We start from the raw sequence: 27559 nt of genomic DNA on the forward strand, positions 1-27559 counted from the left end.
TTAGATAGGGCCACTTGCTCTCTCCCTGCTAAATATAAGATAACCACCCCTTTAAAAGGTGTATCTTTGCTGAGTTAGCAGGGGTTTAGGAACATAGGAAACTGCCGTATACTGAGTCAGACCACTGATCAATGTAGCTCAGTATTGTCTACACAGACTGTCAGTGGCTTCTCCAAGGTTCAGGCAGGAATCTCTCTCAACCCTATTTTGGAGATGCTGCCAGGGAGGGAACTTGGAACCTTCTGCTCTTCCCAGAGTGGCTCCATCCCTTGAGGGGAATATCTTACAGTGCTCACACATCAAGTCTCCCATTCAAATGCAACAAGCGCAGACCCTGCTTAGCTAGGGGGACAAGTCATGCTTGCTACCACAAGACCAGCTCTCCTCTTTAGCATAGGTTTAGCATAGACATGGGCCAGAAAATAGGTATTAATCCTGATAAATAGGGGCCGTTGGAGCAAGCTACAGATATACACCTTGTTGGGTGGAGGTAGCTACCACTGGAAGCAGTTGAAGACCACTTCCATGCAGCTGCCTGCTGGTGGACATTAACTAATTCCATGCTAGGAATCATTAGGAAAGGGATTGAAAATAAAAATGCTATTATTATAATGCCCTTATACAAATCTATGGTGCAACCCCATCTGGAGTACTGCATACAGTTTTGGTCACTGTATCTTAAGAAGGATATTGTAGAACTGGTAAAGGTGCAGAAGAGGTCAACCAAGATGACCAGGGACCTGGAGCACCTTCCTTATGAGGCTAGGCTACAGTATCTGAGGTGACTAAGGGGAGACATGATCGAAGGAAATATGATTATGCATGGAGTAGAGAGGGCGGACACAGAGAAATTTTTCTCCCTCTCTCACAACACTAGAACCAGGGGTAACCCCATGAAACTGAAGGCTGGGAAATTTAGGACTGACAAGAGGAAGTACTTTTTCACCCAGTGCACAATTAATCTATGGAATTCTTTCCTATGAGATGTGGTGATGGCCACCAGCATAGATGGCTTTAAAAGCAGCTTAGACAAATTCACGGAGGACAGATCTATGAATGGCTACTAGTTGGAGGGCTGTGGGCCACTTCCAGCCTCAGAGGCACGATGCCTCTCAAAACCAGTTGCAGGGGAGCAACAGCAGAGAGAGGGCATACATATCTCTTCCCTGGGGGCTCCCCAGAGGCATCTGGTGGGCCATTGTGTGAAACAGGATGCAGGAGTAGATAGGCCTTGGGATTGATCCAGCAGGGTTTTTCTTATGTTCTCATGTAACTGCTTCCAGCTCCTGCTGCTGCTGAGAACCTTTTCTGCATGCTCCTGCTGTCCAGACTTGGGGCCACGCTGCAAGTTCTGTTCAACTTTTAGCTTGGTTCTGCTTGTATGTGTGTTTAAGTTAAATAGCAGTGTGGATGGCTGGCGTTGATAGTGAGTGGAGTATGTGAATGTGAGTGAGTAATCAGGAATAGGACTGCGGTGCATGGGCAATGCCATGGCCCCATTGAAAATGCCTCCCACCAAAGCTGCTAAGCACAAGTGAAGGATTCCCTTTGTTGCCCACAGCAGTTTGTTGGGGGAACATTTCTGTTGGGATCATGGTATGAGGTGAAAGGGTCAAATACCTCCCTATGTCCTAGGGTGCTGACTGGGCTTCCCCTTATGCCCTGTCTATCTGTATATTTCTCTTAGGCATACCCGTTGCTAGTCCCCTGTGTGTCAGCTCTCACAAGAATTTGAGAGCAGGTGGCGGGGAGGGGAGGGCGGTGGCCAGGCCAGCCGGCGGGGAGGGAAAGCGCCACCGCAAGGTGGTGAGAGAAAGCAGACTGGGAGAAGAATAATGGACTGGGGCTGAAGGTGGTGGGGGGAGTACGGACTGGGGCTGAAGACAAAATGAAGGTGGGGGGGGAGACAGGGAGAACTAGGGGTGCAGGTGCTCTGTGCCAGATCAGCTAGTTCATAGTAAAACAATCTCACACACCAAGGCCAAAGTATGCATTTTATATAACATGTGGATGAAATGTCCAAGAAGGCATTCTCAGTTGATCTGCACAACTGAGAATGCATAGGGCTGCACAACTTTGGCACTCTAATTGTTTTTGGACTACAACTCCCATCATCCCTAGCCACAGTGGCCAATGGTAAGGAATAAGGAAGTTATAATCCAACATCTGCAGGAGGGCTGAAGTTGTGCAGCCCTGATTTAAGAGAACTGTACCTTTTGATTTAATTGCAGTGCTGTGATAATTATTGTGAATGCAATAATTGCTGTAAAGCTCTTTGCTATGGCTAATGGGCAATGGAAATAATTAACTAGTAAGTGAGGCCCATCATTAACTGGGCAAAGTCATTTGGCATGGATTATACTTCTAGGAAAGTTCCAGAAATTAAATATATGTAGTTGTTATTAATGTGCTTGCAAAAGGGAAATAAAAGAACAGTTTGAAATTTGTTGGTTTTCAACTTCAAATGTTGCTCATTTTATTCTATAACAACTATGTATGATAAGTTTGAATCAAAGTACACTTGAGTCTGAGAAAGATTTTCTGCTTTTCTTGGGCATAATGGCATTTTGGAATTATTTATCTGATTATTGAGTGTTAAACATCTGTTGAGATCAATAACTCTTAAAACATGATGATTAATTCAGAATATCTAAGCCCCCCCCCCATTATTAAAATGTGTCCCCAAACATCTTCCAGTCTAAAAAGTAGAGCATTCAGCTAATTTAAGTGGCAGGAGTGTTCATGCAGAATTGGTATCTGTAGGTGATTGGGAAATATGATATCCAGAATTTCATCAAAAAACTTATTTTATTTTTTTTAAAAGCATTTCAGTTTCCCCCTGAGCATATTCTGCTGTAAAAAGTAGTTCATTGAGCTAATTTCAGTGGCAGGACTGTATATACAAAATCTGGTATCTGTAGGTCACTGGAAAATATGACTTTATTTTGCACAAGGAAATCAACAGGCAAACAAAATTTTTAAAATATATAATAGATAATTGTGGAATCTAATAAGCAGGTGTGGGCCCTGCTTGGCATCCAACCTTGTTATAATACATTTATCTTATTGGGAAAACCAGGATCTTCCTTCTCAGCTGCACTGAATTATATGCTTTTGGGAACAAACCATATAGGGGAAAGTTGATTTTGTTTTGGAGGCCATAGAGTATTTTCAAAGGAGGATCTTAAAATTGTACAAAGCCCTGCAGCTTTGTGGTGTCATCTGGATGACAGTGGCCTTTGAGTTCACTAGGTCATGCTCAGTCATGTCATCTTTTCCCCAACAAGAGGATTAATATTTATGATTTGCTTGCCTGTTCGGTCTTTTCTTTAGTCTCTTAAAGAAAACAAAGGACATCTAGATATTAAAAAGCAAAAATAAAAAATAAAAATGTACAGTCAACCCTTTCATTTCGATCATGAAGACATTTATGACTCTTTAAGTAAAATTAAATGCGCTCAGTTGCCTGATACTTTAATAAGGTCACGGGGAATATTAAAGCACTATTAGGTTTCAAATGTACATTAATTTATTTTGAAAGAATAATCTATTATTGGCTGCATCACTCTTTTGTGTTGCAGAGGGCATGGGATATTGTCTCCCAAAGGTACAATCCAAAAACAGCTATAGCATGTTGATGTGCCATTGAGATGGTTCTGTTAGTATCGCTGGACCCTCAGTGCAAGATCATAATATTGGGTATGCCATTCAATCACAAAACTCAAATTTTTCATTTTTTCAAAAATGTAGACTACCTGAAGACAACACTCCTTGCCTTCCACGTGCTGCAACTTCCCTTTGACTGCTGGTATCTTCTCCTGGTAAAATGCTGCTCCTATTTTGCCTTTTGCAGGAGCTGCAACAACCTGTGCCTCCTTCCAGTACACTGTGCAGGCAGGGGTGTATCTGGGGTAGGGCAGGCAGGGCACGTGCCTTGGGCGCCACTTGAAGGGGGGCGCCATTTTGTAAAATTACTTTTTAAAAAAAGGCTGCTGAAAATAAAATGGCCACTGCGCATGCTCAGATGGCCTCTGTGAGGCCCTAGGCCATGCCAGGCCTTGCAGAGGCCATTTGAGCATGCACGGTGGCCATTTTGATTTCAGCTGCCTTAAAAAAAAAAAAAAGATTGTTTTTAAAAATGACCACCGTACATGCTCAAATGGTCCCTGCGAGGCCCTAGAGGCCAGCAGGGAGAGGGGGGTACCTTTGCAGACCCCCCCCCATAGCCTTTAGGAAGCCCCTTGAAGGGGCTACAGGTAAATTTTTTTAAAAAGAAAATTAATATAAGACACTGTACACATATTCAGATTGGCACTATTTACAGAGAATCAGGGCTTGTGAATACTGAGCTGAAGCTTATGAGCTAGGATTGTATTCATTTGTTCTTACTTTGCTTCTTGTGACAAGTGAGTTAAATGTGATGTCTTAATAAGATGGCTATTAATGGTGAGTTTGTCTTTGAATCAGTGTGAAATCCTTAGTATTAAGGCCCACTGGGAGTTTCTTGCTCTCTTTCTCTCCTTTTAACTGTCTTTCTGAAATGCTAGGATATATTCCAAGCAGTGACACAGTTTGCTCTGCATATCCTTTAATTATTTTCAGAGTATCTGGGAAAAGTCAAATTCTCCATTTAATTTTAAAACTTATGTAATGGTGATGCTACAATGCATAGTAGAGAATTAGACAGGCACTTCTGTTTAGTTTTCCAAGTACACCTCCACATAACATTTGGGCATTTCATGAGCCCCAGCATACTGAAATTTGTAGTTTTCCAGCCCTTTTTGGTCTGGCTACGTCCACTGCTAAATAGTTTTTGACATATTAAAAGATGAACGAGCTTGACTTGTATTTTTGAGCTGATATTATGGAAAAGTTATCTGAAAGATGCGTGTCAGATGTTTGGACAGGAGGGCGCAATTTCAGTGCTTGCCCTAGGCACTATTTTCCCTAGATACGCCTCTGTGCGCAGGAAGTTTGGAATGGCTCTGGGACAAAATATGAAGATGAGCCCCTGCTTGGTCCCAGCCTCCTCCCTCAGAGAGGCAGGAGGCAGAGAGTGAAGAGCAAGCTGATGCTCATCTGGCACCCCCTCCCTCATGGGCCCAGGGACATTTGTCCCACCTGGTTCAATAATAGCTATGCCCCTGACACTGTGTACTGCTTCTCATAACTGCCTGCTTACACAGAAGCATAGTACTTACTTAGCTAACAATGTTGCTTATTACAGTGGAGTTCCAACTGCATGATCCATTGTTGCCAGGTAGTAGCAGATCCATGTAGTAGCAGATCCATTGTTGACATGTTTTTGCCTACATGAAATAGATACGCAGGAGCCTTTCAAATGTATGCAGCCAGAACGTAGGAGTGACCCCAGTGGCAAGAAGGGCATGGGGAAAAGCATGGTATATGCAGCAACAGCAGTGATAAATAGACTTGAGCCACATATTGGCTCCCATGGCACTTCACTACTCATATTAACTGGGGCAGAGCTGTGTTGGTAACTAGTAACTTGTTTATTTAAAATATTGCTACCCTGCCCCTGCAGCACATTGCTGCTGAGAGTGGCAGCTTACAATAAAAGCAACAGTACATTTTTTTAAAAAGCACCAAACAAACAACAAAAGTTAAAATGGTTAAAATTACTTAAAACTAGAAAACCAATTAAAAACCAGATTTAAAATGCCACTCAGAAGAGGATGAGTTTCAAGCTCTCTTTAAAACTCACCAGGGAGGGAGATTGATAAAGCTCCTCTGGGAGAGCATTCCAAAGATGAGAGGCCACCGTTGATAAGGCCCTGTCTCTGATTCCTGCCAACTGGATCTATGTCAGTGGAAGTACTGAAAGCAGGACTTGTGAGGAAGAGTGAAGGACTCTGGCAGATCTGCATGGGCACATATTGTCTGATGGATACCCTGGTCCAAAGCCATGTAGGACTTTGAGGGTCAGAACCAGCACTTTGAATCTGGCCTAGAAGCAAATTGGCAGCCAATGAAGCTGCTATAAGAGAAGTATAATGCTTGTGTAGCAACTAACGCCAACAAGCATCCTTGCAGCAGCATTCTGAATCAGCTGAAGCTTCCGAACCACCTTCAAAAGGCTACCCCATGTGGAGTAGGGTGATGCACAGACTGCGGTTCAGTCCATCGTCTGAATTCAGGCTGGTCCACGATCCGGTTCACCATTTGGGTCCAGTTCAGCCAAACTGTGACCGGTCTGGCGGTTTGAGGCGATGCTGAGGGTGGGGCGGCATCTGCGTGTGGCACCTTTAAAAGTTAAGCCACATGGTCCTTACCAGTATGACTGCTGCTCCATGCAGCTTCCTGCGGCGGCTGCGGCGGCACACCCCTCAGCCGCCCGCGTATCCCGTTGGTGCGGCTCTGTCACTCACCTGGCCTCCGCACATGCGCAGAGGCCAGGTGAGTGACAAAGCTGTGCCGCCACTATGCGTGGGCTGCTGGGGGAGAGCTGCCGCCACAGGAAACTGCGTGGAGCACTGGTCACACCATGTGGAAGCACCATGTGGCTTCAGTTTTAAAGGTGCCACTTGCTGCCCCACCCCTGGCACTACCTTGGACCGGTCTACGGTTTGGTTGAATTGGTTCATTGGACTGCGGACCAGTCCGAATTCAGACCGCAGACCGAACTGCAGCCTGTGCATATCCCTAATGTAGAGTGCATTTCAATAAGCCATTCTAGATGTGATCAATGCATGCATATCAGAGGTCATATCAGCTGGCATACCTGTTGAAGAAGGTAAAAAACTCTCCTGCACATTGCCACCACCTGGGCCTTCAAGGGTAGCATTGGGTCCAGGGGGGAACCCCCAAGCTATGAATTTTATTTTAGTGGGTACAACCCTATACAGCTTGCAGGCTACAATCATATGTTCATAGGTACTATTTGTTTGACCTGTCTTCCCGTAGTACTTGCTAATGTAGGGCCGCCTTATAGTAATTTTAAATTCTTTGTCTATAGTTGTGTTTCTAGGTCAACCTTGCATATTTCCAGTGCAGTTCAGATTTTGGGATTGATTAATTGATTGACTGATTACAGGAATTCTCCTCATCCCCTGATCACTGTGCTTGAAAACAGACCAGACTGCTGGCCACTGCTCCTACAGCAGATGACAACTTTTTTCCAGCAATGCCCAGAAAGGTAGGAACACAAGCATATATTTTCATGGTATGGGAATAGGAGCACAGTAGCCGCTGCATGAGCAAGATGCAGTACCCCAGCAATTTTTGTATGACCTGTAGGTTCTTGTTTAAATCTGAGCTTTCATGGTATGGGAATAGGAGCACAGTAGCCGCTGCATGAGCAAGATGCAGTACCCCAGCAATTTTTGTATGACCTGTAGGTTCTTGTTTAAATCTGAGCTTTAGAAAAAAGATGGAGAGAAAGTATGTATCTTGGCCTCATGACTGCAGAGATCATAGCATTTGTATCAAAAATGTAACAGGAGCATAAACTAATAAGAGTAAGGAACAAATTATTTTTTAAACATGTGCTTTTGAAGCTCCCATTCAAGTATTTGGATGGACGTATGATAGATTCTCCTCATGCCACAGTCTCACCACAGAATTAGTTTTTTTGGAACACCCTTTCATCAGGATTTCCTTGATGAAGGAAATCCATGTGGAAAATGTCAGGGGAAATCCATGTGGAAAATGTCAGGGGAAAGGCGAGGCTAGAGATCTCCTTACTGATATATAAGCTTTCCACTGCGCAGAAGGCTTATAGTCTAGTTTTCTTTCTCTTATGTATAAGTTTTCCATGTGAATGGATATTTTGATGTTGGGTAGTTTTAAACAAATAATTCTCACCATCGTGTTCATTCTTGTGGACTGTTTAGATTCTCCCCTTCATGTTTCAGTTACTTGTGGGTCTGTCAAGATTTTTTTTTTTTAAATTGTGGGTAAAACCATTCAAATTAGGAATATGTTAGGATAAGAGGGAGAATATTGCCAGGTGTGACTTCTCCCATCACTGCAAGTGATGGGAAAACCCACAACTGAAGAATCCTTCTACTCTATTACTGTTGAAGATTTAGGGACTTTCTCAGGGTCTGAAACTGGTATCCGTGATGCTTGGAATTGTATAAAATATTAATTAATGGGATATTTTAGGTAAAATGACACCTCAACATGTTCTATAAACACCTATCAGTTCCTTAATAAAAAGGAAAGCAACAGTAATTATGCTTTTTGCATTCTTTAGTTGGTTCAGCTCTGCAAATTTATGAACAATTATGTTAAATGTATGTAAAATTGTCAAATATGTTTATTTTTAACATGGCTAATGTTCCATCTAATAGTGTTGTCTCTCACCCCAGCCAATATATTTCAGTTCTCCCGTCTTATACATCTCCAATTCTTGTAATTTACATAGAAAAATCCATTTGTTGGATCATAGTATTTTAGAGCTAAATGGGTCGGCGGAGATCTTCTAGTTGAACCCTCTGCTCAGTGCAGGAAAGTGCTATAGCACCTTTGCCGATAGCTGTCCAGCCTCTGATTGAAAACCTCTAGAGCATGAGAGCCCACCACTGCATGAGGCAGACTGTTTCACTATCAAAGGGCCCTTACAGTGGGGACATGCTACCTAATGTCTAACCTAAATCTGGTCCTTTGTAATTTCAATCCCTTGGTTCTAGTCCTGCTTTCAGGAGTAACAGAGAACCAAGTCCACTCCATCTTCTGTGTGACCTTTGCTTCTTCGTAGTTTTACGGTTTGACTTATGTGAGATCTTATCCAATCCTTTTCTTCATCTACAGTGCAGGAAGTTCACGTGTCTGCATAATGAGACCATTTCTAAGATATCTGTACGGTGAGCCCTGCCAGCTGCGGGAACATGCTGAATTACGAATGGGCCTGCTTAGAGTCTTACTTCAGCCATTTGTACCCCAGAAGAAAGAAAAACCTTCTGTCCTTGAGTGCCACCTCCTTCAGTTGTTCTGTGACTTAATTCCACATTATCAGGTGAGACTTATCTCTTGCCTGCCTGTAAATGCACACAGTCAAAGTGTTTTTTATTAGTATGGGGGATAGGTGAAGGGGAAGAGTAGAAGGAAGTTATGTGTCAGACCACAGAATGTGTTTGCAAACAGGTATTCAAAGCTAAGGTGAAAGAGGCATTTCCTATTCAGATTAGATCTTTGGGGGCATGCATTCCTAAAGTCTGATGTGTGACAACCAAAGCTGAATGTGTGATATTTTGAGCTCCCCATCTCCCCAATGAAGGGTGACATTATGACATTATGACATTACTTATGACATTATGTATATGCTTGTAGAGCGAGGTGAGAATATGTGCCCAGATGCAATAGAAGGCAGGGCTTCTGTATCTTTAATGGTTGTATAAAAGAGGCAATTCCTGTCAGCGCAGTTCTCTCATGGCTCCAGTTTTCTGACATTCCAAACTGCACCTGCCAACATTGATTTTATTTATTTGTCAAATTTGTACACCGCCTCAAACGTTCATATCTGGGCGGTTAACAATAACAAAAGCAAGTTAAAAACACACACAAAAACTTAAAAACAATCTAGATAATTTAAAATCAAACACAGATTAGAACATAAAAATGTAAAAAGCTGAAAAAGCTTGGGTAAAGAGGTGGGTTTTCAAATGCTTTTAAAAAATTGTCAGAGATGGGGAGGATCGTATTTCAGTAGGCAGCACATTCCAGTCTCGGCAGCAACCAAGAAGGCCCACCCCTGTGTGGCCACCAGCCGAGCTAGTGGCAACCGGAGGTGGACCTCTCAATACGACCTTAGTAGGCGGTGGGGCCCATAATGAAGAACATGTTCTCTTAAATACCTAGGGCCAAAGTCGTTTAGGGCCTTATGGGTTATAACCAGCACTTTGTATTTTGCCCGGAAACCTACTGGCAGCCAGTGTAGCTCTAACAGCAAAGGAGTGATGTGGTCTCTCTGAAATGACCCAGAGACCAACCTGGCCACCGCATTTTGTACTAACTGGAGTTTCTGGACTACATACAAAGGCAGCCTCACATAGAGTGCATTGCAGAAGTCAAGTCTGGTGGTTATGAGCATGTGTACCACTGTTTTGAGGCCGTTCATCTCAAGAAACGGACACAGCTGCCATATCAGCCAAAGCCCCTCTGACCACTGCCTCAACCTGAGATACCAGGGAGAGGTGTGGATCCAGAAGTACTCCCATACGGTGTACCTGTTCCTTTTGGGGAAGTGAGACCCCATCTAGAACAGGTAGATCAAAATCATCTCTGGAGTTCTGACCCCACAAAATAGGTACCTCCATCTTATCTGAATTCAATCTCAGTGTATTCTTCCTCATCCAGCACATTACTGCTTCCCTGGCAGGCATTTAGGGAGGTTATGCCATGTCCTGATGATGTTGACATGGGGAATTAGATCTGGGTATCATCAGCATACTGATAATACCCCGCACCAAATCCCCTGATGATCTCTCCCAGCAGTTTCATGTTGATGTTAAAAAGCATTGGAGACAGTATGGAGCCCTGAGGGATGCCATACATAAGCTCAGATTTCAAAGAGCTACAGTCTGCAATTGACACCATCTGGAATCTGTCTTAGAGGTAGAAGCAGAACCACTCTAAGACAGTGCCTCCCACCCCCAATACTCTCAGACATTCCAGAAGGATACTATGGTCGAGAGTACTGAAAACCACTGAGAGAGCCAAAAGGACCAACAGAGTCATGCTTCCTCTGTTAATTCCCAATTGGAGATCATCCTCAGGCCAACAAAGGCAGTCTCTACCCCATAGCCTGCCCCAAAGCCTGTTTGAAATGGGTCTAGATAATCAGTTTCCTCCCAGACTGGAGCTGAGAGGCTACCACCCTCTCAGTTACCTTGCCCAACCATGGGAGGTTGGAGACAAGCCTATAGTTGCTCAACTCTGAGGGATCTAATGCAGGCTTCTTTAGAAAATTCCCTCTTCTACACTTACTATTAAAGCTCTTCATAGTTTGTGGCCTGGGTGCCTAAAGGATCACCTTCTCCAACATGAGCTTGCCTCTAGGTTGAGGTTATATTCTCTGAGGAACTTCTTTGAGTGTCCTTGCTATTTAAAGTAAGGTGCTTAGTGACTGGGAAGAGAGTCTGCTTGGCAGTGGCTCCCCATTTAGTGGAATGCTGTCCACAGGGTGGTTTTCTTGGTATTTTCCCAGGGAGACTTGCTTGGTATGTACGTTGATGTCCTTTCTGAGCCAACCAAGAACCTTTTGTTGTCCCAGGCTTGTCATTTATTTATTTATTTATTTATTTTGACATTTTTATACCGCCCAAAACTTATGTCTCTGGGCAGTTTACAACAGAATAAAAACAAAGTAAAACATTTGTTAAGACAAAAATGGGGGGGGGCACACACATTACAACAATTTAAAATTTTTAAAATATATTAAAACAGCATTAAAACCTAGAGGAAGAAGGCGGATTGTTGAACCGTGGGAAAAATTAAACTGGCGGTGATAAGATAGAAGAGTTGCGGTCTGGAGCTGAGTTTATTTGGAAAATAATTGCAGGCCTCTACTTTCTTGGACAGCAAGGAGGCTGAATCTTGCTGTAAGAGCTGTGTTGCTGGAGGAGTTGTAAATAATGCAAAAAGGCAAAGCAGCAGAGCCAAACACAGACTCAAACACAAACTAGGAGACTTTCTGTTCCAAACCCAGGCCTGGGTGAAGGGAAAATGTCTTTAGAGTTAAATGAGACACTAGTTGCTATGAAACAGTTACTAGAAGCTAATACTGGCACCCTCCAACAAGTAAGTCAGGATATACAAACACTTAATAAGAGAACATCAAATATTGAGGAGACAGTGAAAAAATTGGCGGAAGATAAAGAAGTTAAAAGAAGGGTGGAAAGCTTGGAGCAAGATGTGGGATCACTAAGAGATGACAGGGAAAAATTATTAGATCAGATGGCTTTGTTGGAACTGAGGCAAAAAGAGCGTTTCCTGAGGTTTAGCGGAATCCCAGAAAAAAACTGGTCAAGATATTTAAAAAGTGCTTAGGGAGGAACTTGCATTACTTTTGGGAATTTCAAGTGAAGAGATGGAACACCAGATAGATGCAGTTTTTCGTCTGAATTCTGAATTTGCCACAAAAAACAAATTACCTAGGGATTGAATGGTTGAATTCAACTCCAAATCAATTACAGAACAGATACTGCAAGCACATTTTGCCAAAGCCCTTACCATTGAAGCTCAACAGGTAAAAGTTCTGAAAGAAATACCATCCAGGATTTTAAGGAAACGTAAGGATTACAAATTTTTAACAGATGCTTTAAACGCCAATGGAATATGTTTTAGATGGGAAGTATCTGAGGGGCTCTCCTTTTTCTACAGAGGGAAGAGGAACAGATTTACAGAGCTCCTCAAAGCTCAAGAATTTTGGCGGAAATACAAAAAAACTTTAACTTCTGAGCACCCAGTACCTTCAACACATAATTCTAACTAGCCAAGATGGATTATAAAATAGCTTCATGGAACATTAATAGGTTAAATAACAAAACCAAAAGGGCAAAAGTTTTCCATTTTCTTAAAAAACAAAGCTTGGACATTGTATGCTTACAAGAGACACATATTAGAAAACAAGACAGAAAATATTTGGTTAATAAGGCCTTGGGACAAGAATTTGTTTCCTCTGATAAGGAAAAAAAAAAGAGGGGTAGTGCTTTATGTGAAACAACAATTTGAACCCCAGTTGATTTTTAAAGATGAAGAAGGTAGGGTGCTAGCTTTGGAAATCTTAGTTTCCGGAATCAAAACGGTGATAATTGGAATTTATGCACCCAATGAAAAAAAAGTAGAATTTTATAAATATCTAGAACAGAAGATGGCTGAGTTATCGAATGCTAATTTAGTCCTACTGGGAGATTTTAATGGAGTTGTCTCTACATCCTTGGATAGAAAGTCTGATACGTCTGAAAGGAATCTGCAAGGCAGGCTACCTAAAGCTTTTTTTGATTTAGTAGAACATATGGATCTCTATGACTTGTGGAGAATTAAAAACTCAAATGCAAAGGAATATACTTATTTCTCTGAAAGATACAAATCTCATTCAAGGATAGATATGGTCTGGACATCTAAATCTATTACGCCATGTATAAAAAGAATGGATATTTTGCCCAGAACCTTTTCAGATCATAATGCAATTTGCTTTACATGGAAGAAGAAGGGAACGGTTTCCTTTCGCTGGAGACTGAAGCCAAAAGGAAGTTAAAGGACTATTTTGAATTGAATTTAAACCAAGGAATGGACAATAAAATAGTTTGGGATGCAGGAAAAGCGGTTATGAGAGGTTTATACAACAAAATGCATACCTTAAAAAACAAAGGGGACTGAAAAAAGAGGGATTATTGATGGAGATTTCTAAAAAAGAAAGAGAACTTCTATGGGATAAGGACAAGAAGAAGACTATTCAAGTCATTAAAGTGCTTCAGCACCAGCTCTCTATGTTATTATTAAATGAAGTTGAATGGAACCTAAAATATGCGAAGCAAAAGTCATTTGAATTTGCAAACAAACCAGGCAAGTTGTTGGCTTGGAAAATTAGAAGTGAGAAAAAGAATAAGTACATATCCAAGATATTAACAAAAAATGGGCTTTCCTATGACAAAAAGGAAATAAAAAGGGAATTCTTTAGATACTATTCTGAATTATATAAAGGAAACAAAGCAGAAGATATAAAAATCGACAAATTTCTCAAGGCACAAAATAATCCAAAACTTTCTAAGGATCATATAGAAATTATGAATGCACCAATATCAATAATGGAAATAACAGAAGTAATAAATCAAAGCAAAGCTAATAAGGCGCCAGGGCCCGATGGGTTACCAGCTTCGTACTACAAATCTTTTAAAGATCAAATATTACAGCCTTTACAATGGACGATGAATGATATTTTGCAAAGAGGAATTATGCCGGAGTCTTGGAAGTATGCCAATATTGCAGTAATTCCAAAACCGGATCAAGATTTAACGCAAGTCAAGAATTACAGGCCAATCTCAATCTTAAATAATGATTATAAACTTTTTGCCGCCATTTTGGCAAGGAGAATGACGGTTGTATTAAGACTTTTTATTCATGAAGATCAAGCAGGCTTTTTGCCAAAACGGCAATTAAGAGATAATGTGAGAACAGTCTTGAATGTATTGGAGTATTACGAAAAACATATTGGAGTATTACGAAAAACATAATGATAAACAGATAGCTATGATCTTTCTGGATGCAGAGAAAGCATTTGATAACGTCTCCTGGCAGTTTATGTCGAGGCTACTGGATGTAATGGGAGTTGGAAATAATTTTATTAGGGCTATTAAGACAATATATTTGGAGCAATATGCTAAAATTATTAAAAATGGGGAACTATTAGATAATTGTAAAATACAAAAAGGAACTAGACAAGGCTGTCCACTTTCCCAATTACTTCTTATATTAGTACTGGAAGTGCTTTGTAGAAATATTAGAGAAGATGATCAAATACAAGGCCCGAAAGTTGGGAAACAGGAGTATAGAGCCTTTGTGTATGATGTAGTGTTTTTTCTAGAAAATCCATTAGAGAAGATTTGAAGACTCTTGAAAAAAATACAACAATTTGGCCAACTGGCTGGGTTTTATATAAATAAGATTAAAACGAAGGTGTTGACAAAAAATATGGATCAGAAATCTAATGATAGATTTTTTGAAATAAGTGAACTGAAAGTGGAGAAGAAAATTAAATACTTGGGCGTCTGGTTGACAAACAAAAACTCTTTGTTGTTTTCAAAGAATTATATCAAAATATGGAATACAGTAAAAACTGACTTGCAAAGATGGACTAGAATGAACTTATCTTTAATGGGAAGAATTTCAGTTGTGAAGATGAATGTTTTACCTAAAATGTTGTTTCTTTTTCAGACTATTCCTATAATTAACATGTTAACTTGTTTCAAGCAATGGCAAAAGGACATAACCAAATTTGTTTGGCAAGGGAAAAGACCAAGAATTAAATTTAAAAATTTAACAGATGCTAAAGAAAGAGGTGGTCTTACCCTGCCAGATTTAAGGTTGTATTTTGTTGCTGTTTGTTTGACGTGGTTAAAAGAATGGATAACATTAAGAAATCCCAGAATACTTGATCTGGAAGGAACTGATAGAAGGTTTGGATGGCATTCATATCTGTGGTATGATAAAAGTAAAGTGCATAAACATTTTCTTAATCATCATGTAAGAAGGAGTCTAATGAGAGTGTGGGTAAAATATAAAAAATGGTTGGAATTTAAAACTCCATTATGGCTATCTCCGATTGAAGCTTTAGCACGTAAAGAGATAAATATGTAACTTGAATGGGGTACCTATAGGGATTTGTTATGTTTCCAAGAAAAGGGCTGTAAGTTAAAAAACCTAATTGAAGTACAAAATTTGGTTAGTAACTGGTTTCAGTACCATCAGTTAAATGAAATCTATAAGAAGAATCTTAAAGTTGGATTTGAGGATCAAATGTCGAGATTTGAGAAGGAGCTGTGTGAAAATGATGAAAAATTAGTTTCTAAGATGTATAAGTTGTTGCTTTTGGAGGAGACAAGAGATGAAGTGGTTAAAACGACTATGATAAAATGGGCTCAAGATGTGGGTCATAATATAGATATGGCAGCTTGGGAAAAATTATGGAAAATGGATTTAAAGTTTACTGCATGTTATACTTTAAAAGAAAATTATTATAAGATGATGTACAGGTGGTATTTGACACCCCAAAACTTAGCATTAATGTATAAAAATGTTCCAAACAAATGTTGGAAATGTGGACACTGTGAAGGAACTTTTTTTCATATGTGCTGGTCTTGCAGGAAGGCAAAGGCCTTTTGGGATATGATATATAATGAGTTGAAGAAAGTTTTTAAAATGACATTTCCTAAGAGGCCAGAATCCTTCCTGCTGGGAATAACGCAAGGAGAGTTTTCCAGAAGAAATTTAACATTTTTTATGTATGCAACCACGGCGGCCAGAATAGTATATGCGCAGAAATGGAAGTACAATGAAATGCCCTCAAAAGAAGATTGGCTGATAAAAATTTTGGAATATGCTGAGATGGCAAAACTTACAGTACTGATAAGGGATGAAAACTTGGAATGTTTTAAAGAAGATTGGAAACCATTCTTACTATACTTAAAGAACTATTTTTCTAATATCGATTTTTCAGCAGGGTTTGAAATTTAGTAATAATAGCAGGTCGGGTAGAGTAAAATCGAGTTTGTAATGTGTAGGATATATGCTTTGAATTATTATAGCAATGGTTGATTGTATAGTTAATGAATCGCACAGATTGGTGAGCGGGAAGTCAATATTTACTTAATTAGATGCAATGGGATTGTTAAGATATTGTAAAAACCAATAAAATTTTAAAAAGCAAAAAACAAACAGCATTAAAACCATTAAAACAACATTAATTAAAAGCCTGGGTGAAGAGATGTGTTTTTAAAGACTTTTTAAAAGCTGTCAGAGATGGGGAGGCTCTTATTTCACTAGAGAGCGCATTCCAAAGCCTTGGGGCAGCAGTGGAGAAGGCCCATCCCTGAGTGGCCACCAGACGAGCTGGTGGCATCTGCAGATGGACCTCTCCAGCAGATCTCAGTGGGCAGTGAGGTTCATGCCGAAAAAGGCATTCCCTTAAATACCCAGGGCCCAAATTGTTTAGGGCTTTATAGGTTATAACCAGCACCTTGTATTTTTCCCGGAAACATATTGGCAGCCAGTGTAGCTCCTTCAATACAGGAGTTATATGGTCTCTCCGAGATGACCCAGAGACCAGCCTGGCTGCCGCATTCTGGACCAGCTGTAGTTTCCGGACTATGTACAAGGGCAGCCCCACACAGAGCACATTACAGTAATCCAGTCTGGAGGTTACCAGCAGATGTACCACTGTTTTGAGGTCATTCACCTCAAGAAACGGACGCAGCTGGCATATCAGCCGAAGCAGATAGAAGGCACTTCTGGCCACCGCCTCAACCTGGGACACCAGGGAGAGGCTCGGATCCAGAAGCACCCCTAGAATGCGTACCTGTTCCTTCTGGGGAAGTGTGACCCCATCCAGAACAGGCAGATCAAAATCATCTCTCGAGTTCTGACCCCGCACAATGAGTACCCCCGTCTTAGCAGGATTCAGTCTCAGTTTGTTATCCCTCATCCAGCCCATCACCGACTCCAGGCAGGCATTTAGGGAGGTTATGCCCTCTCCCGATGATGCTGACATGGAGAAATAGATTTGGGTGTCATCAGCATACTGGTAGCACCCTGCACCAAATCTCCTGATGATCTCTCCCAGCGGTTTCATGTAGATATTAAACAACATTGGAGACAATATGGAGCCCTGGGGAACACCATACAAAAGTTCATATTTTGAAGAACAGCAGTCTCCAACGGACACCATCTGGAACCTGCCCGTGAGGTAGGAGCGGAACCGCTGCAAAGCAGTGCCTCCAACTCCCAACCCCCTCAGACGCTGTTCAAATCCGAGGAATCCAGGGTAGGCTTCTTCAGAAGTGGTCTAATAATTGCCTCCTTAAGACAAGGAGGCATCCTACATTCCCTCAGAGACACATTTATAATCTCTACCAGGCCTTCTACAACAACCCCCCTGCCAGATAATATAAGCCATGTCGGACAAGGGTCAAGAGAACAGGTGGTAGGCCGCACCATTCCAATCAGCTTGTCCATATCCTCAGGAGTCACAAACTGGAACTGATCCAACCTAATCACACAAGAGGAGTTGCTGGACACCTCCACATCAGACACTGAGGTAATTGTGGAGATGGAGTCTAAGTCAGCGCGAATACGAGAGATTTCCCCCACAAAGAATTCATTAAACACATCGCAGCGGGTAATCGATGGTTCCAGATTCTGATTCAAGGGAGGAGGGGCACTCACTAGCCCTCTCACAACCCTGAACAACTCCGCCGGAAGTGTATTGCGGATGCAATACGGGCAGAAAAGAATCGCTTCTTTGCCGCACATATGGCCTGAGCATAGGTCTTCAAATGAGCTCTATGTTGCAACCTGTCGGATTCAAGCCAAGTCTTTCTCCACTTGCGCTCCAGTCGTCTACCTCGCCGCTTCAACCCCCGTAGTTCTTCCGTATACCAAGGGGCCAATTTTGAAGCAGGTTGGAGAGGACGCTTAGGAGCAATCATGCCTACTGCCCCAGTGAGTTTGCTGTTCCAATTCTCCACCAGGGCATCAACAGGATCACCAGCAGAGCCAACACTAAATCCCTCCATGGCTTCTTGAAATCCTATTGGATCCAATAACTTTCTTGGGCGGATCATCCTAATAGCCCCTGCGAAGGTGGGGTGTGATTGTGAGTGCGACCTTAACCGGATGGTGGTCCGTCCATGACAATGGGGAAATCACAGGATTCCCCACCCACAGAACACCACCCTGCTCAGGGTGAAAGACCAAATCAAGCGTGTGACCAGCAGTGTGCGTCGGCCCCGAGACCACTTGGGATAGGCCCATAGTCGTCATGGCCGCTATGAACTCCTGAGCCGCCCCGGACAAATTGGTCCCAAAGTGAACATTGAAGTCCCCCAGCACCACAAGCCTGGGGGGCTCTAACACCAAGTCCGAGACCAAGTCTGTCAGCTCGCTTAGGGACTCTGTTGAGCAGCGGGCCGATCGGTACACCAACAGAAGTCTCAGTCTATCCCTGGTCCCCAGACTTAAGTACACACATTCGATATGGTCCAACACTCTAACAGGGATCCTGGTAAGGGAAAGGTTATTCTTATAGACCACAGCCACTCCACCTCCCCGCCCACGGTCCCTCACTCGCTCCTCATCAGAGTACCCTGGAGGAAGAAGCTGGGACCACACTGGGCCTCCAGCCTCCCCCAGCCAGGTCTCTGTAATACATAACAGGTTGGCACCTTCATCCAGAATCAAATCATGGATGGTTTCTGATTTGTTCTACACCGACCTGGCATTACAGAAGAGCAAGGTGAGGTTCCAAGAATGATCGCCACTGCTCCTCAAGGTCAAAGAGCTGGCAGGACAGCCAGAAGGGGAAACAGCTATTAGATTTCCAAGTCCCCTTCCCCTATAACGGCCCGCTGACCTGCCAATGTTACTTCTTCTGTTCCCCACCATGATCAGAATGGCCTCTCCACAGTCAGAGGACATGCCCCCTGTCTCCCCATCTCCAGTTAAGCCCAAACACATTCTAAGATTGTCTCACCCAGGACAAATTAAAACAGAAGCTCCACTATTAAGTGCCCCCCCCAATACCAAGGCCAAGAGACCTGGCCCTCGCCGTCCCCCGAAGTGGCTCCCCCAAAGGGGCTACCCCCTTTGGTGTCGCCCCTTCGGTGGCGACCCTGCCAGTGGCGGGCCCATCGCCACTGGCAGAAGCCTATATAGCCCTGAGCAGGCAGCTCTAGGCAGATGGAATGCAGGGAACTGCAAAGTCACCCTCCTCCCCGGCCCCACTCCTGCAAGGCCTCAGCACAGCAGCCAGTCCTGGAGGGCAGATAACAGACAGGGGGGCAGCAGGAGAAGCAAACAGGCAGGCACCCAGTCTCACACCCTGGGGTCTACCTGGGAGCTGATGTTGTCTCTCCTCTTCTCTCTCCTGCAAGCTTCTCTATGGAATTGTCATGCTCCTTTTATCTGTCATATTGTTTTAATTTGTATGTCACTCTGAAGATATCTTTATTGGAAGGGCAGCATGTCAGTGTTTAAAATAAGTAAATAAAATATAAATGCTGTTAAAAGGTACAGGAACCCTATCATCTACTGCATCCAGTCACCCTGTGTAGCAATTTGTACATCCTTATGGCCACTGTTTTTCTCTTAAGGATTCCCTGCGATCAAGGTAGGCTTTTCTCCAGAAGTGGCTTAAGGGTTGTATGCAGCATCTCCGTCTATTGAGGACTTTTGAATGTTCAATCTGCAAATGACAAAAGAGCAGATTATAGCATGTGTCAGCTGTTTGAGTGCTTCTTCTGCCACCATTGCTCATGCTTTCTGCCTGCCTCTTAAATCCTGGCCACAATCTTTCTTCTTTTTTTATTATAATGAAGAATTGGCCACAGTCCCACTATTTAATGCTATCCAAAAAACCCCAAAGTCATGTCCCCTTCATTGTAGACTCTTTTTGCCAAAAGGGAAAGGGATGTGCATATGTATACATGACCACTCCATAACAATTATCATGTTTGTAATAGTAACTAATTAAATGACAAGGGAAATCAGTATTTTGGATGGCTAATCTTTTCACCTTGTTTTGTTTTATGGTTAGCTACCAACATTATACAATTGCTCCACATTGTTTTTTTTTCTTGCCCAAGAGCAATTGTGATAACAAAGTTAAGACTTGTGGATGACATTGAAGCTACGGTCTGGTTCACACATGTAAAACATCACTTGGTTACTTGTAGCTGAACATGTGAACCAACACCACCGAAAAGTATTATATTATATATGTTCTATATCGGTTTGATCTGTGATAGCTCATTCATACATGCTGGTTATTATTTGATACTGCTGTCATCGGGTGGTGAACATATATGTGTGAAACAACTCTCAGTCTTTCTCTTCTGCAGATAAGAGACCTGCCACAAGTCACAGAAACACTGCTTTTCCTAGAAGAGTTATTCCAGAGTCTGCTGCGCTACCCTGTTTTTTGGAAAGCCCAATTATCCCAGTTCTGTCTGCAGATGTTATGCTTCTGTGAGGTTTGCCTGCATGTCACGGGCGAATGTTCATCTTTAATTTGCTTGATGGAAGAAAACATTGAGTTCTTGAAAGAGGTAGGCTCCGCAGAGAGAATTTTTAAAAATGTGCATCAAATAGGTTGAACACCAGTTCCCAAATTCATTTTCCTTCAAGGCATTTGAGTCCTGGAGCATATCAGAGCCATGTCTCTATCTACATCTTGTAATAGTACTGTGGAGACCAAAACCTAGTGGAAAGCCAGAGATTGTTGATGAAGGATTGTTGACATTTGGTAACCATGATAATCTTTGGCCTAACTAATGTTAGGCCATTCATGGAATTATGCAAATGGCAAATTTATTTACAAGAGAGACTATCTAGGGGGTTCTCTTTAGTGGGGAGCTGTTACAACTTGCTAAAGTCATTTGAGACTGTAACGCTCCAGAATGTAGGTAGAGAACTGAATAAGTCTCCTATGTAAAGACTTTTTGTTTGTACAGAGTTGGGATAGAAGGTTCTTGCCTTGACAGGCTAGTCTCATGTATGGAGGGTGGAGCTGTAGTTTTTAATATGGAGGAAAGGTTTCACCACCCACCACTCCAAAATGGAGCTGTCTTGAGTGGCTGTACCATTTGCTATCTCTGAACCTGTAGATTAGTTTTTATGTCACAAGAGTTTGCTCTCCTGCTCTAAAGAAACCTAGAGAAAGCTGTTGGACCGCAGTCCAGGAGTAGAGCAAGGGGAACCTGCCTGATTTATCATTGCAAAGAATCGAATTGTTGTGTGTCCTGATATAAGACTCGTCTGGTCTTCTCTGGGTTACATTGAGAGGTCATGGAACAGCCCCAACTGTTCGCCCAACTTTCAGGAAGGTCAGTGCTGTCATGGGAAGTAGTTTCCCCACAAGATCTCAGACATCCTATGATACGAGAGCAGTTCAGGAAGGAGCCCTCCTGCTGCTGAGTAGCATCAAAAGGGGTTCTAATTTAGGACTTGGACATGCATTGAGTGTGCTGCTGTGTTTTTGGAAAATGTGGGTGCAAATGTCAAGATGACTGTTGTATTTGGAACTATCTAAACTTGTATATTTTCTGCTCTTGTCTTCTTCAGGGTTTTCCGTTTGAGCTCGCTATAATTGGATTAGGCTTGCTCCTACTACAAGCTCCAGCTAGTCAGCAAAAGCCCATCTTAAACCTAGGTAAAGTTTTGTTGTAGAAATATCCTCTTCCAAGTTGTTTGCCTTCATGACCCCCGCCCCCCGCTTTTATCCAGAGATTTCAGTTGACATATATTAATTCTGCAACTTGATTTCATTAAACTAGAAATAATAATCAGGATGGAAATCAGAAGAAGATTTAAAAATATATATTTTAAAGTATTATATTACCTCCCTGTTAATATAATAGCTGTTGGGGCAGGCAAAAGTGTTTGCTAGATGCAAGACGGAGTTGAATACATTTGTTTCGTAATTTCTGTTAAGGTGGCCCCAAAGTTCCACTACATTCTCTGCAATGTTGAGAATTTGAGTTGTAGTTTTGGAGTTTCCTTAGCTTGACTTGATGAATGTGTTTTGGCTAACAGTTTTTGAGCTAGAAAGGATTTTTCTCCCCACCTCCCACCCCCTTCAGATTGGCCAATTGTGCTGGCAGAATGCTTTTCTCTCTGGTGTGTGGCTTGGCTTGCTAGCTTAAGTTAATCCATTCCCTTTGCCCATAGTAAACCAAAATGCTGGATGGATCTTGTGGGTGGAGCAATCATCTGTATTTTCCTTCCCCTCTGGCTTGAGCCTCTTGATCTTGTTTTGCATTTTGCTTCTCTATTTTTATGCACACAGATGATTGTTTTACGACTTTTGATTTATTTTCATTGCTACTTACCTTTTTCTTTTCCTATTCAAGTTAAGATTCATTTACTTACCTTCAAGTGTAGTAATTCTCTAGCTCCTGATGATCTTTATTCTCTGATTCAGGGGCGTAACTATAATAGGGCAAGGGGAGACAGTTGTCTGGGGGCCCACTGCCTTGGGGGGGCCCCCAGAGGCAAGTCACATGACTGACTCCCCCAGCCGCACACCTGCCCGGGCTTCCTTCAGTTGTAGTCATCCTCCAGAATTGATGTGAGTGTTAAGACCTGGAGTTACACATAATTTAAGATTTCTTTACTTCATGAGCTGAGCTTCAGTGAGGGGGGGCTCATTTTAAAATCTTGTCTCTGGGCCCACTCCAACCTTGTTACGCCTCTGCTCTGATTTCTGTACATTCTCCTCAATCTTTGGTTGTTCTGATTCTTTGTAGCTTGTTAAGCCCCCAAATATCTCCTTCTGCTTTTTCTCCTACTGTTCCTTAGCTCTGCAACTCTTTACCAGACAATGTTCATTTAGTTGATTCTCTTCCGCCTTCAAAAACATTGGCTTAAAACATACTATATTTCAGGGATCTCTGTCTAATTGTGTCTGGCCTTCTTCTCCAGGTTTTAGTTTCAGTTTTATTTCTGTCTAAACTATGTTGTAAACCCATTGGCCATTGCCTGCCTTTTTATGTGTTTTGTACAACACCTAGTTTCTTTTTACAACGTTGCTGCTGTTCTCTCTGTGCATGAGAACATATGGTGTATAGCCCTATACTTTTAAAGGCAGCCTTTTGGTTTCTTTCAGCTCTGGCTTTATTGTAGTTCTAGATTAAAATGCAGCACAAAGTCGTGGGTTGTGACATGTTTCCCAATAGTACGGACAGTTGTACGTGCATAGGGCCTCACCTTTTGCTGAACACATAGAGGTTGGAGGTGGGCCCAGTAAACAAGATTCTGTTCTCCTTTCACTTGTTCATTGTACATATGAAATAGTATTACATGAGAAGAGGACTAATATAGATCAAATACTACAGAGAAAGATTTCGTATCACTTGGCATCATACCCAATGCCATATTTTTTTGTACAGATGTCAAGTAATGCTTAAAACCAGTCCTTATACTGTTCACAGAACTGATCAAAAATGTTCTGAGAGGCAGTCCATGTTGGAGAGTGGGCTTCGTCTCTCTGCAAGGCTGTTGTAGTGTTCAGAATGTATTTCCTAGAATATTTCTAATTTGAGTAACATTTTTACTTTCCTCCAAATAGCCATCAAGCTTCTTTCTTGTTTGGAAACCAAGATGACTCTAGCCACAACCCTCATCCTGGTAATGCCTGCACTGCAGATCTTATCTTCCACAGCTATTGAGGATGGTGTAACTGAGGGTGATGGTGGCACAACTAGGCAGCAGTTGGCCATAAATCTTCTAGAACGTGTACAGCAAGAAGAAATGAAAGAGAAAAAGGAATCGGTGAAGTGTTTTCATTCAGACTGCCTTTTTTCTATTAGTCGATAGAGAATCATTTATATTTCAGGCCAATGACTTGGTTTGGGTTAAATGTGAAGCATACTCTCCTGTCCCTCACCCTCATCAACTGCTCAAATCTAGCACTGAAAGAATGCGAGCCAGAATTGAAACTGAATAGAGCATGGATGATTTATATGTTGAGAGGATGGACCAGATTGTGTGGAACTCTGTAAGTGAGCACATGTGCTTAGTCGTTTGCAAAGCTACTTCCATTAAATGCTTCAGTCGACCACATGAGCAACTGCTATGCACTCTGCAGAATGTAGCATAATGACTAAGGGGCTGAGCTTTTCATTTATTGTCTCTGTCATGAATTTGTTAGGTCATCTTGGATAAGCAAGCTACTTCTCTCAGGGTGCATCACATATTACATTTTTAGATGTACAGCTAAGATTTTTGTTTTGAATTGTATACCATATGTAAACATTTAAAATAGGAGTATGAAAAACAGTGGTTTGAAAACATTTCTAAGTAATGACCAAAACAGCAGTTAGGAGCAGACAGTAGCTAACTGTGTGCCACCTAGTTAAGTAGTATTGGAGGCATGGTGGTCAACAGAGGAACAAATTAATTATATTTACCTTTAGTATTTAACTCGGACAACTTAAACAGCAACTCTGCGTGACACCTACCTATAGGTAGTTTTTGTAAAGATTGGGGAGATGTAGGTTAATGTAAAGCATTTTATATCATGCCTTGCAGAAATCAAACAATAGGTTTCACACAGATCTGCCTTTGAACACTATAGTTAGGGCCAAATATGGTGTGAGTTTTAGAGAGCATGTAAAAGGTCCTACATTTGGGCTCTGGAATTTACACTTTAAAAAGGCAGTGAAGTAGCAGAGCTCAGACAGACCTCAGAGAGCTACTAACAGAGTAGTTGGCACTAGGCTGGATGGATCAAAGGGTCAGTTCAGTATACAGCAGCTTGATATGGGGTGTGTGTGTGTGTGTGTATAAAATAATAATAAAAATATGTAAATTCTCTAAGGCATACCTGTCACTAATCCCACACGTTGCAGCTCTCACCAGATTTCGAGAGTGAGCTCCTGGGAGGGGGAGAGGAAAGCGGCAGTGGACAGGCATGCGGTCGGAGGGAAAAGAAAATGGTGGTGGGGGTGAGGAAGAAAACAGTGGCTGCGGTGGGGGAAAGAAAACAGAGGTGGTGGCTGGGGGCGGGGAGGAGAAAATGGTGTCCGGGGTGGTGGTGGAGAAAATGGTAGAGGCAGCGGGTTGGGGGGAGAGAAAGAAAATGGTGCCAGTAGCTGGGGGAGTGGGGTGAGAACACAGAGAGAGCTGAGATGGAGTGGGGGAAGAAGCGGGGAGAACTAGAGGCGCAGATGCTCTGCACCCGGGCCAGCTAGTTTTATATGAAAAGCCTTGACAGCCTGGTGCTGATCCTGCTGTCAGAGAGGGAAAATAGTTTTTCAAAGCAGCTAAGAGAGTGTGAGTAAGGCTGCAGAGTCCGCACTTTTGCTTAAAAAGTGCCTTGCTGGAGGTCTGTCTAGACCAGCATTCTCTTCAAGAAGTCCAGCAACCAACAGTCAAGATTGTCCACTGGCTACTGACCTGAGAGTCAGCAGCAGACCATTGTCTACCTTCTGCCTGCCCATGCTCCGGAAAAAAATGGGGATTCTTCCTTACAGAACATAGCGACTTGGAGATCAGGGGTGATGTTGGCTTCTGTTTTTAAAATTGTGATTTGCGGAAAGCTTTAATTTTGGAGGTCTTAAGGATCAAAACTTATTCTGACCATCTTTAATGGCATAGAATAAATCAGTTATTTGCAAGAGTGGAGTTTCTGCAAAACAAGCCCTTAAAATTTTAGCCCTTCTTCTCTATGCTCTGCTCACATAGTGCATAGCAGAGTGAAAACAGTTGAAGGCAGCAGGAGCCCTCTGGGAGCAGTGAAGGGGGAGCATATACCTCTAAGCAATTCCATCAGTCAAAGTGGCAACTTTGCAGGTGGCTGGATCTTAATTTTCTGTGTACAATAATGGAAAGTGATAAACAGGGGGGGGGTAACCATCTAAAATATTCTTCTACATGAAATGGCTTTTTAAAAGGTCATTTAAAATACAAAAGCATTATACTTCCCATTATCCAAAATGAATTTACATTACATTGAGCAATGTAATTAAAACGGGTGTGTGCCATTCTGTTGAACTGCCCTGGCTGCTCATTCAAAAATTGTCTGTTGTCACTAAGGCCTAATTTATAAATAACCTTAAAGCCAAAGTAGATGAGAAACACATCATTACATTTCTGTCTTTTTGAACTTAAAAAAACAGCAGCAGCAGCATAGCGGGTTCTAGGGTTCCCCAGTCTGGATCAGAACTATTGCAGATGGGGAAGCGAGTTTTAATCCTTAGTCCATGCTCAGGTTCAGCAAGGCAGAAGTTCAGATAAGGAGCTGCAGATTCCTGGTTTAGATGGTTTGTGGGCAAGTGCTGTGGCAATTCCACAGGTTAGGTCAGTGCTGGGTTTTTGCCATTCACCTCTAGGGACAAACAGCCCCGCCCCATCACTGGCTTTGCCCCTAGGCAGCACTGATGCTTCCCCACCCAGTCACCCGAATCCAGGCATCTGCCTCGCAGGGCGCACTGCCATCCTCTGCTATTTGCACCATATGTCCCATGGGAGGCAACGTGGAGTCACTGGTGGCTGTGCTATTAAGCCAGCAGCAGCTCTTTCCCTCTCTCACTCCTGCTGGCGCCCCTTCTTTCCTTCAAGCATCATACTTGTCAGCGTTGTCCCCAAACAAGTATGATGCTTGGAAGGAAGAAGGGGATTCAGTGGGAGTGAGAGAGGGAAAACTGCTACTGGCAATGGGGAACTCAGACAACTGCCCACATGCACCATGATGCCTCCTGTGGGGTATGCTGTGCATATAGCCAGTGGCAGCACCAATGCACCCTTTAAGGAGGAGGACGATGGCACCTGGGTTTGGGAGGTGGGATGGGGCCAGTTAGGAAGCAGGGCAATGTGAATGCTGGCTTCCACCCGGGGTGAAACCATTAGTAGACCCAGAACTGGGCCCCCATACACTCCTCCTGCAGCCCTACAGAGGCACATAGTCTAGACCAGGGATTCTCAACGTTGGGTCCCCAGATGTTATTGGACTTCAGCTCCCATAATCCCCAGCCTCAGTGACCTTTGGTTGGGGATTATGGGAGTTGAAGTCCAATAACATCTGTGGACCCAATGTTGAGAATCCCTGGTCTAGACTTGCTTGCCCACAGGAGATTCCAGGAATTAAACAGTGTTTATTGCTGTAGCTGTGAGCAACCTAGGAGTGAACTCAGAGAGGAGCATAGCTGAAGCTCCCTGCCTTATAGAAACCCAAATGCAGCATCCTGACTCCCCAAAAGAACGTCTTCCTATATGGAAACTTGAAGCGCTTCTGAGACCCTTCTAGGGCATTGCAGCCGTGTCTCCCCTTCCCCTCACTCACATCTTGGCACTCCTGCCCTCTGCTTTGAAGCCAGATAATGTT

The 27559-nt window shown here is 42.6% G+C and overlaps 1 protein-coding gene across 4 annotated transcripts in view; it reads left to right on the plus strand.

Moving 5' to 3' along the window:
- FOCAD (focadhesin) overlaps positions 1-27559 on the plus strand; it is a 234809-nt gene that overhangs the window by 23864 nt on the left and 183386 nt on the right. For all 4 annotated transcript variants that reach the window (XM_053288048.1, XM_053288050.1, XM_053288049.1 and 1 more), the window contains 5 exons: positions 7055-7156; positions 8776-8980; positions 20577-20783; positions 21799-21886; positions 23804-24006. In XM_053288048.1, the coding sequence (XP_053144023.1) occupies positions 7055-7156; positions 8776-8980; positions 20577-20783; positions 21799-21886; positions 23804-24006 (805 nt within the window). The remainder of the gene's footprint in view (positions 1-7054; positions 7157-8775; positions 8981-20576; positions 20784-21798; positions 21887-23803; positions 24007-27559) is intronic.

This window comes from Hemicordylus capensis, chromosome 2, assembly GCF_027244095.1.
Source record: "Hemicordylus capensis ecotype Gifberg chromosome 2, rHemCap1.1.pri, whole genome shotgun sequence".
Lineage (NCBI taxonomy): Eukaryota > Metazoa > Chordata > Lepidosauria > Squamata > Cordylidae > Hemicordylus > Hemicordylus capensis.